Genomic DNA, 12,049 nt, shown 5'->3' with positions numbered 1-12,049 from the left:
TTACAGAGAGCAGCATTTTTGTTTTCTTGTTTGTTTTGATTTTGAAATGAAAGTAAAAATGTACTTGTTGGTTTTCAGGGTTCCAGAGCCTGTTTCCTAAGAGACATACCCTTTTCTGCTATCTATTTTCCTGCCTATGCACATTTAAAGAAAGCTTTTGCTGATGAAAATGGTTACAATTCCCCTGGTACACTGCTGCTGGCAGCTACATGTGCAGGTTTGTGTCAGCAGATCCTCGTTACAATTGTACTTCTACTTCCATTGTATAATCAGAGTGACTCTAATCTATACACAACTTTTCTGTCCTACTTGTATGATCATATATTATTTCAAACCTGCATTGTCTTGATAAAGTACAAATGTTTGCAAAGTAATTAAGGTTAACATTTATGTGCTAGTAAAACCCGTCTCAAGTGTATTTATAAGAGACTGTATCATCAACATAGCAATATTAATGTATGATACAGGTATGCCTGCGGCGGCTCTGCCCACCCCTGCTGATGTGATAAAGACAAGACTGCAGGTTCAGGCTCGTAAGGGACAAACCGTCTACACCGGTCTCACAGACTGTGCCAGAAAGATTTATGCTGAAGAAGGATTCGCTGCATTTTGGAAAGGAGCTCCAGGTATAATGAACTTTAAAATCAGCAACAGGCATTGAAAGTACTAAATTTGAGTGAAAATGTTTTGAAAAAATATACTGTCCTTTGGTGTTGAAATATACTGATTCAATCTAAAGGTTTTTGTATGGAACCCAAATTAGATAGATTTAAATCTTGTGCTGAATAGAATCATATATATCGTATCTGATGATGTTTTGTGTGTAGTCTTTAATGTACAAGACATATTTCTGTATTTATTTGTTACAGCCCGTGTATTCAGGTCCTCACCACAGTTTGGTGTGACGTTGCTAACATATGAACTGTTACAAAGGTTGTTTTATGTGGATTTCGGTGGCAGGTGGGTATTTAGATATATTGTATAATAAATCAGTTTTGTACAGAACTGGAATGTAGATTTTACATTTAAAGTGAATAGTCGGGCAAAGAAAACCAGTCTAAATGCGTTCATTGGCCTTCCAAAAGTTCTCACATATTAATACGACGGCCAAGTTCTGCTTACGTTTCCCAGCTCTGACCATTAAAGTAAAGAAAAGTTGAAAGCATTGAAAGCGAGGCTGTGTGTAAATGTAACCACGGACATAGTCAGCCGGGAGGACGTTTTAGGATTCCTATACTTTAAATTAATTTCATCGTACGCAGACAGATTTTGGCGAGAGATTTTATTTTTCTATTTCATAAGAAATTATACTGGATACATTCACACCATTTTTACCGACTTTAGCCATCCTTGCCCGACTGTTCACTTTAAAGTCCTCTGAGGAAAAAAATCTATTTGAAAAACAAAGTAATACTTCATGTGTACAATTAACTTTTGTTGCAAGTGATAGAATGACTTAGTCTTGCATATCTGAGTAATTGATTGCTGTATTCTTATCGTGAAATAGTGTAATTCTTATCATTTATAATCCTATGTCTTACATTAGCAATCACAATCAGTAAAACACCTTGTTAGATATAGAATATTTATAAATTTGTTTCTGTCTTAACTGTAGTTGTAGTCTGTTAACGTTAATGTTATTAAAGATGATTAATATGGCAGACATTCTGGCAACATCCTGGAAAACTGTTTTACAAGGATTAGTGATCAAACTGTTATATGGTGTGTTTGTGCTTCAGGCGACCGGAAGGTTCAGCAGGAAAGTCTCCCGTTTTGGAGGAACAGTTATCACGGAACCCTGATCACATTGGAGGGTACAGACTTGCTAAGGCTACCTTTGATGGAATGGAGTCCAAGTTTGGTCTATGTCTACCAAAATTCAAGTCGTCAGCATCTTGAAACTTTTTAATACATATATAGAATCCCAAAAAACTTTTTTTAAAGAAACCAACTGAGAGAAAGGATGAAAAGTGAGAATGCAACTACATTGTAGTTTTAAAAAGATGCAAAAACATTTTTAGACATGGAATCCATGTTTATGGAACTGGTTTTAAATGAACCTTTATTTATTATACTTCATTTAGTGTGATGATAAATCTTTGTTACACAACCTGTCACCCCTGTGATACCTGTATAAACTGACTGTAACAATGAAAGGTGATGTCCATTATGATCATAGAGGGTACAAAATGATGACCAGGCAAATCCTGGGTGTAATCTTATTGATTACTGGCCAGGAAATGTGAGGGTGACTAACATGGGCTTGTTACATGGCTATAGAGTCACACAAGTCACCACATTTGTTACATCAGTATAAAGAGGGGTGTGACAGGGAGGGCACAGAGTTGTTCTGGGAAATATCATGGTAATGCAGGCCTGTTTCCAGTACTTGTCCTATATGGTCATTCATCCTCAGTTGGCTTTGAACTAGGCACGTCGTTTACCAGAAAACGACCAGTGGATCCTATGACTCGGACTGGTATCATTTGTATTGCTCAAATATAATTTTGTGGTCGGGAGACGGGGAATAGTAAGAGAAGCTTTTTATTGATTCCTCTGTTCAGCTTGGTTTGCCATTGACTAAACAGGAAAGTCATTATGTTGTGGTTGTAACTTGCTTTGATAAGCATACATAAAGATTGTTTTAGGGGGTGGAGGGAGGGAGATTAGCTATGAGATCTGATAAACATTTTAAGAGATTAAAGATGATGGGAAGATTAATTGAACTGCTCTGATACTAAGTTAGAAAGGAAGGGAGATAATTGTAAGAGATCTGGCAAATATGGAAAGTGACTGATCCTACAATTGTAATAGAATGTAAAATTGTTTTAATACCAATACTCCAGTGTGACATTATATCATGTTTTGTACAGATCACAGTAGTTATACTACACAAACTGTTTTATCAATCTGAATGATGTGGAACTAGATCACTTTAGTGAAAATAGAATTTTTCATCGTGTGTCGCCATTCAATTCATTTGGACAGATTACGTTTGTAGATATTGATAATAATAGTTGTTCAGCTCAATTTAACAATGACTGATAAAAATATCCCATTGGATAACATTTGTACTTATACTTAAATTAGTATTGCTATGTTGATGCTCTCTATTTTTACTGGAAAGTGCAATGAAATGACTTTTCCAGGGTTTATTTGTGTATAACATGTGGACTTGCTGCACTCCACCGTGCGCTTGTGATAAGTAAATGTGCCAATAACACTACAAAATTATTATATAGTATTTAGTACAAAAGAAAAATTAAACTTTATTTCAGGATTACTCTGAAAGTCTCAAATATATTTCAGAATGCCCCGGTGCTGAGTTATTTAGAACAAACCCCTGAAATGCCTGACAATTTAATGACCCTGAATGATCATCAGACGGCCTGTAACAACAAGGCTAAATATTTCTTATCCTAATAATGCATTTGATGAATTGTCTCCCCTGATATAGCTTTGTAACCATCTAAATAAGTATGATTACCTCTCAAGCATACTGCAAGTTCAAAGGTGAACAATTTAATGCTTTTGCTTGATTCATTGTTTTGATATGTAGTTTTATATGTGGTGCTGGAGTGTTTAAAGTCATACCTTTTGGGTACAGGTGTGATAAAGCATAATGTAACAGTGTCCTATTTAGAACATTTTCTTTAACCCCGCCATGAAATGAGGGAGACTGGGCAAGTATTGTTACCCATGTTTATCCCATAGTGTCGCAACATACATGTACAATGTCCAATTCCTTGTTTTAAATGTTATCATTACCAAGATCTCTATTACTATAAAACTAACTACTTATATCCCACAATGTTTGGTTGGTAGACAATTTCAAGTTTCATATTGGCAACAAGGGTATCTGAAAGGAAATGTTAAGCTTTTCATAATTTAAATGATCTGTTGAAAACTTTTAGACTTTAAAAGTAAGAATGACATTTGTATGTGGAATGATTTATTGTTTCCGTCCGGAAATCTTGGCATTATTATTCTCAAATGCTTGTTAAATTTGAAGTGCTTCCAGTATTCTGAGTGAGAAAATATTCTTATTTGATTTCCTTACAAATGTAATGCTTTAATACCTGCATGCTCTCAAGAGAAATATCACCGCATACAAAGACAAAATAACATTAAATGGGTGAAGCTACAAACTCAAGCTGGTCTGGAAATTTAGCTTTAATTCAGGGAGATCAGAGACAAAATTTCTTTTGTTCCCCCAATACCTAAGTACAGAAAGATTTATGTTATGTGTAAGTTTGTTAGTAAATTACATATTTATCTGTTGGACAATAGATATTGTTCCTATCTGAAGTTTGATCTTGGTGCCATTTACACCCCTCGTTGTTAATCCAATAGTGCTCTTTGAAGAATCTGTATACATAAGAAAAGTGCTAAATGTGTCCTAGCTGCATGGTTGCCTTTGTGCTGCAGTAAAGTAAGAATATAGAATAAATCTGGTAAAAGATAGTTTGAGTTATGGAGGAGGATAAAAATTACATTTTTTTTCTTTTTCTTTTTCTTTATGAAATACACTTTTGCTACAAGTGCTGGTAATTATTTTCATTTAGAATTTCAATTATAATTTGAATACTTTACCATTTACATTGCATTTAATAAATACTAGTATTTTTGCAGTAAGATATAATATCACTGTCTTGAGTGCTCTATGTTAGTTGAAGTGATAACATGCTGCCAGTAAACGTCAAACTGTGCCTGCATGGTGCCATTTCATAAGCAGGCTTTGATAGCTGGTATGCATCGGTCTTTTGTGAGACCACAGTTGACTATAGATATGTTTCTCTCTTTGTTTTTATATATGTAATACTGTGTCACAGAATAACACATATATACAATAATGTAGATAGTAACATATCTAATAGAGCCTGTTCTGAGACTGTATGACAAACATGGACGTGGTATTATTTTTAATCTGTACAGAAATAGGTTGTTACATGCAAAAGATCAATTTATGTTATGATAGCGTAGCTGAAAGGCTGGCTGTACTTACCAATATTTGTTGCATTACACACATATGTTTGGTTATGTTTATGTATTTTCATAGAAAAAAAATGCATAATACGCTCATGCAATTTCATGAACATTTTACAGTACACCATGCAGGGTATATGTGTATACCACACTGTACACCATGTAAGGTATATTGTATGAACATTTTACAGTACACCATGCAGGGTATATGTGTATACCACACTGTACACCATGTAAGGTATATGTATACCACACTGTACACCATGCAGGGTATATGTGTATACCACACTGTACACCATGTAGGGTATATGTATACCACACTGTACACCATGCAGGGTATATGTGTATACCACACTGTACACCATGCAGGGTATATGTATACCACACCAGGGTTGGGGTAATTAAAAATGTAATTGTAATTAATTGCAATTAATTACATTTTTTCAAGTAATTGAAAGTAATTTGTAATTAAGAAATATTTCAATTACATGTAATTGTAATTGTAATTAATTACATTATAAAAATGTGTAATTAACAATTACATTTCAATTACTTTTCAATTACATTTATATATTTACTAATGTCTAAATAATTACCAAGATTAATGAATGTATGACATTTATTTGGCTATGTAGAAATTTAAACAGGTAACATATGTGAGACCTGTTTTACCTGTAGTTTACCCCTCAAGCAATATACAAGCTAGGTGTGAGGTGTGAAGTTGTGAACACAAAGCCTGTGATTACAACTCACAAAGGTCTTGCTTATATAACACCTGTTGATCACCTAATTAGCAAATCTAATGAAGGCAAAAATATAGATGATAGCTCAGATTTGTCTTCACTGCCCCTGCCAAGAAAATTTTAACAGAAGACTTTAGTGAAGATTGCAGAGAAATATTGTGACCCATTAAAGTTCTGGAAAGATTATTCTTGCAAATTTCTAAATTCGTCTTTTTTAGCTAGCAACTACTTAGCTATACCAGCCACTTCAGCTCCAGTAGAGAGATTGTTTAGTGTTAATTGCTGGCAAAGTATTCCGACCAGACAGATACAGACTGTCTGATGATGATTTTGAGATGCTAATGATGATAAAATGCAATAAAAAATATCAATACCTGGTACATAAAGCTGACGCATTTGACAATATTACTGCTAGGTCCAATAAAAATCTACATTTAAAACAAATACACCCTACCAATACTCAATTGTAACTTGCAGTTTATGTGAATTGAACATATGTTCTATCAGAATTTACTGATATCGACTTATTATATCTGTATAACTGCTAAAGTGCAAGATTATACAAATGTGTATATATGCAAGGATGTATATCTCACTTATAAATCCTTGGTATAAACATATAAAAAACATATTAAGAAAATGTAATGTGTAATTGTAATTAATTACTTTTTGAATGTAATTGTAATTGTAATTAATTACATTTACAAAACTGAGTAATTGTAATTGTAATTGAGTTTTGACCAAGTAATTGTAATTGTAATTAATTACATTGCAATGTAATTGACCCCAACCCTGTACCACACTGTACACCATGCAGGGTATATGTATACCACACTGTACACCATGTAGGGTATATGTATACCACACTGTACACCATGTAGGGTATATGTATACCACACTGCACACCATGTAGGGTATATGTATACCACACTGTACACCATGTAGGGTATATGTATACCACTCTGTACACCATGCAGGGTATATGTATACCACACTGTACACCATGCAGGGTATATGTATACCACACTGTACACCATGCAAGGTATATGTGTATACCACACTGTACACCATGCAAGGTATATGTGTATACCACACTGTACACCATGCAGTGTATTTGATACCACACTGAACAGCATGCAGGGTAAATATATACCACACTTTACACCATGTAGGGTATATGTATACCACTCTGTACACCATGCAGGGTATTTGATACCACACTGTACACCATGCAGGGTATATGTATACCACACTGTACACCATGCAGGGTATATGTATACCACACTGGATAGTTGAATGAACTTTTAAGACGGCAAATCATTTTAGTTATAGTGAAACAACTGTTCAGCTGGGATTACAATAAAATTGCTGATTTTTAACAGTCAATAAGCCCTGATTTTACAGAAAGAACCTTATATAACATTTTTTCGATAAAAAAAACAGGAGAGGAATTTGGTAATTACTTTTCTTTTGTATTTGACATTAGTGGAAAGCTCTCAACTGTCTCAATTATGCATGTTAGTCAGAGCAGAGGTTTACACCCGGTCCACCCCAACTGCGAACGATGCGTGTATATAAACCCCTACCGCTCTACCGCTGACTTGTATCGATGTATTGAATGAGTGTAGTTATTTATAGACTCCAGTACTGTCGCCAAATCCACAGGTAAACTGGTACTGGATGCTACGCTCGGGCCTCTCATCCAGCTTAACGAAACTGAATGGCTAGTTAGCTTAACCGATCTATATATCATCAACAATGCGTCTGTATCTACTTAAAAACAAAACAAATATTCTTCAAATTGCATAAAAATTCACTTGACTAGTATTTCTTTATTTTAGATATTTTAACAAATCTTCATATTTCTAGTAAAACTGCATATGAAACTCCTTATAGATCTAGCTATGCTCATTACGTAGGGAACCGCCATAACATGTCCCGGCTGCAGGCCGTGTGCAAAAAGTCAAAACACACGTGGGATTTATAAGACGAGTCCTAAACTGTCCTATATTTAGGATTTTCAATAAGTGGTTTGTAATATTATTACAGCAAAACTGACAAGCTAGAAGGTTAGTGGCATTTTAACCGTACTGTTATATATAATTAGCCATCAGCTTGGATCTGGTGCCGTACAGATAGTGAGTTCACTCACGATGTGATTATTGCAAGCCAACGTAAATGCTATCGGAATGCTCTTTAAAGTTTGTTAATGATCTCAAACACACTTAAAACTTATTGTGGCAATATTAAAGTAACTAAATTATAATATTTTCAAATAGTTCTGATAACTATTCATGTGTAATATCTCCAGACATTGACATGTGTACGGATCGAATACGGCGGACTGCCAATGTTTTTGACATGTTCTGCAAGATATATTTCACTGTTTCAGTTACGGTGGCCAATAAAAGAAAACAAGCACAGTGCAATTATATTATGTTATTTCTTCTAAATACAACACTTTTTGTGCAAGTTGTCAAGCATTTATTGTGAATGTTTTGCAATGAAATTACCACCTTTATAACACTGAATTTGTGGTTCCCCGGACATCGTTTTCCCCAAAATTTGAATGCGCAAAATATACCGATAGTAGATTTTTTTCAGTATTTAAAGCCATAAGAAAAAATACATGTGCAAAGTACACTGGTGTGTAAGTAACACAAGATTTTACGGTATTTGTAACACTTACGATTGTGTTTGGTATAGCTGATGTAGCCAGAGCGCCCCGCGATTCACCTGTGGATTTGGCGACAGTACTCGAGTCTAAAAATAGCCACGTTGTGTCGGTAGAGTGTTAGCGTTTATCGCTACACGGTACAGAATTTCTCGCTGTGTTACAAATCAATCGATTGACGGTAAGGAACTTCATAATATTTATCATTCGCAGTTGGGGTGGACCGGGTGTAAATAGTCTCTGGTCAGAGTAACCTCCCTTCGTTCACTCTGTCAGGGACTGAAACAAAATAAGGGAAGTAAATCTGATAGATCAAAGACAAATTTCTAAATGTAAGATGTAAATCAGTTTCATCTTTTTGGTATAAGTAAAACATATTTTGAACATGAGCTTAAAAGTTTTGACCTCTTTCTCATTTGTTGAATAAAACCTTGAATTTAATAATGTATACCATTATTTTATATGTCTAGGAATCGGGGCTCAACAATTTGTTTTTATTTAATCTGCAGAAGTTAGGATACAGACTGGTTTTGTTAGGTGGATTTTAAGTTTTTTCATTTGTTTATTATCAATATTTTGTTTATTAAAACATCTGGTAAATTTTGTACCTATCAACAATTGTTTGTCTTCTGTTGTTTGTTGAAATTTTGATTTGTCATCATGCACCGTCTGTCGTCGTCAGACGTGCTTCGTGCGTAAACTTTTTAGGTCACCTGACCATAGGTCACGGTGATCTATTGCGATAGCCTTTTGTCCTCCGTCGTCCGTCGTGCGTTAACTTTTTGTTGTGAACATGATAACTTAAGTAAATGTGAACCGAGATTGATGAAACTTTGTATGTCACTGCTACTATTTTTAGAAAATCCCTATCAGAGCTCTAGCGGCTTCATTCCTTGAGTGATTTTGGTCACACTTCACACATAGACAAAGGATCATAATGTCTCGTACAAGTTTGAGTGTGAAGATTGCCAGACTAAGGTCAAGGTCACTGTTACTATTTTTAGATAATTTCTTTGTAAGCACTCTAGCGGCTTCATTCCTTGAGTGATTTTGATCAAACTGCACACAAATTCAAAGGACTGAAAAAGTTTGAGTTTCAAGGTTGCAAGGTCAAGGTCACAGTTACTATTTTTAGAAAATCCTTTTCAGTGCTCTAGCGGCTTCATTCCTCGAGTGATTTTGATCAAACTTCACACAAATTTAAAGGACCATAATATTTTTGACAAGATACGGTTTCAGGATTGCCAGGTCAAGGTCACTGTTACTATTTTTAGGTCACCTGACCATACATCATAGTGACCTACTGCAATAGCCTATTGTCCATCGTGCGTTAACTTTACTTTGTGAACATGATGACTTATGATGACTTGAGTAAATGTTAACCAAGGTTGATGAAACTTTGTATGTAGCCTTATATCAACAAGATTTCGTACGAGTTCAAAAATGGGAATTATTCGACAGTAACATACAAGTTATTGCCCTTTGTTCTAATTTTATGATTGTGCTTGTGATCAAGATAACTGATTTTGATGAAAATCTGTATGTAGCCTTATATCAACAATATCTGGGATGAGTTTGAAAAAGGGAATTTTTCGACGGTAATTAAATTATAGAGTTCATGTCCTTTGTAATAATGCTATTATTGGACCTTGTGTTCTAAAGATATTGTGGTGCTTTATCAGAATTGTGAATTTTATAACCCTTGGCCTCTTTGTTTGCCCCTGGGGAGGAGGCTAAGTTTGCTATAGGTTATATTGAACACTTCTTGGGTATATTTTGTTTATTTTCTACTGGAAATTGTTCAAACTTTTGATTCACATTATAACCACAAGAGGACATTTTGCTATTATGTCATTTTGACCCTGTCTCATCCCCAAAGGCTGAGGGGTGGTGCCCAGTGGGGTCCAAATGACTTAAATTTTCAGGTGACCGTTAAGGCCCATGGGCCTCTTGTTATTCAAACAACTTCTTCTCAAGAAACAGAAGGCCCAAGGTACCGATATTAGGCCTGTAGCATGCTGGGATGAAGGGCTACCAAGTTTGTTAAAATAAATGACCTTGACCTTCATTCAAGGTCACGGGGTCAAATAGGCTAAAATCTTTCAACGACTTCTTCTCAAGAACCAGAAGGCCCAGGGTACTGATATTTGGCCTGTAGCATGCTGGGATGTAGGGCTACTAAGTTTGTTAAAATAATGACCTTGACCTTCATTCAAGGTCACAGGGGTAAAATAGGCTAAAATCTTTCAACGACTTCTTCTCAGGAACCAGAAGGCCCAGGGTACTGATATTTGGCCTGTAGCATTCTGGGATGCAGGGCTACCAAGTTTGTTCAAATAATGACCTTGACCTTCATTCAAGGTCACAGGGGTAAAATAGGTTAAAATATTTCAATGACTTCTTCTCAAGAACCAGAAGGCCCAGGGTACTGATATTAGGCTTGTAGCATGCTGGGATGCAGGGCTACCAAGTATGTTCAAATGAATGACCTTGACCTTCATTCAAGGTCACAGGGGTCAAAAAGTCTAAAATCTTTGAATGACTTCTTCTCAAGAACTAGAAGGCCAAGGATACTTATATTTGGCCTGTAGCATGCTGGGATGCAGGGCTACCAAGTTTGTTCAAATGCATGACCTTGACCTTCATTCAAGGTCACAAGGGTCAAATAGTCTAAAATCTTTAAACGACTTTTGTTCAAGACCATAAAGGCTCAGGGTTCTCATATTTGGCCTGCAACACGCTGGGATGAAGGACTACCAAGTTTGTTCAAATGAATGACCTTGACCTTCATTCAAGGTCCAGTGGTCAAAAAAGCTAAAATCTTTAAATGACTTCGTCTCAAGAACCAGACGGTACTGATATTGGAACTGTAGCATGCTGGGATGAAGGGCTACCAACTTTGTTCAAATGATTGACCTTGACCTTCATTCAAGGTCACAGGGGTCAAATAGGCTTAAATACTATAAACAACTTCTTGTGAATAACAAAGAGGCCTAGAGACTTAATATTGGGCCCCTGACATGCTGGGATGAAGGACTTTGAAGTTTGTTCAAATAAATGACATTGACCTTCAGTCAAGGTCACAAGAGTCAAGAAAGCTAAAATCTTTAAACGACTTCTTCTCAAGAACCAGAAGGCCCAGTTTACTGATATTGGGCCTGTAGCATGCTGGGATGAAGGGCTACCAAGTTTGTTCAATTGCATGACCTTGACCTTCATCCAAGGTCACAGGGGTCAAATAGGCTTAAATCTTAAATAACTTTTTGTGAATAACTAAGAGGCCTAGAGATCTGATATTTGGCATGTATTATGCTGGGAGGAAGGGCTACTATATTTATTTTGAAAAAATGACCTTGATCTTCATTCAAATATTACAAATATAAACCGATTTTCTTCAAACTTAATCACAAGGTTAAGTACCTTAAGGGCTCGACCAAGTTCGATCGCGACTGTGGATGGACCTTATTTAGCGAAGTTATGGCCCTTTGAATTACTTAAAACGTCATTTTCTGCCTTTTCCGTGCAATAAGTGTAACAAATGTAAACCGATTTTCTTCAAACTTAGCAACAAGGTTAGATGCCTTAAGGACTCATCCAAGTTCGATTGCGACTTTCAACGGACCTTATTTAGCGGAATTATGGCCCT

General features: G+C 35.8%; 1 protein-coding gene across 2 annotated transcripts in view; it reads left to right on the top strand.

Moving 5' to 3' along the window:
* The window catches only part of LOC138320940 (calcium-binding mitochondrial carrier protein Aralar1-like), a 29,008-nt gene extending 19,986 nt beyond the window's left edge, over positions 1-9,022 (top strand). For both annotated transcript variants that reach the window (XM_069264263.1, XM_069264262.1), the window contains 5 exons: positions 79-217; positions 468-626; positions 870-960; positions 1,740-5,153; positions 5,225-9,022. In XM_069264263.1, the coding sequence (XP_069120364.1) occupies positions 79-217; positions 468-626; positions 870-960; positions 1,740-1,899 (549 nt within the window). In that variant the 3' untranslated portion in view covers positions 1,900-5,153; positions 5,225-9,022. The remainder of the gene's footprint in view (positions 1-78; positions 218-467; positions 627-869; positions 961-1,739; positions 5,154-5,224) is intronic.
* The last annotated feature ends 3,027 nt before the right edge of the window (positions 9,023-12,049 follow it).

This window comes from Argopecten irradians, chromosome 4 (assembly GCF_041381155.1).
Source record: "Argopecten irradians isolate NY chromosome 4, Ai_NY, whole genome shotgun sequence".
In the NCBI taxonomy this organism is placed as follows: domain Eukaryota; kingdom Metazoa; phylum Mollusca; class Bivalvia; order Pectinida; family Pectinidae; genus Argopecten; species Argopecten irradians.
Note: the sequence above shows the minus strand (reverse complement) of the source record. Positions and strands in the feature narration are given on the sequence as shown.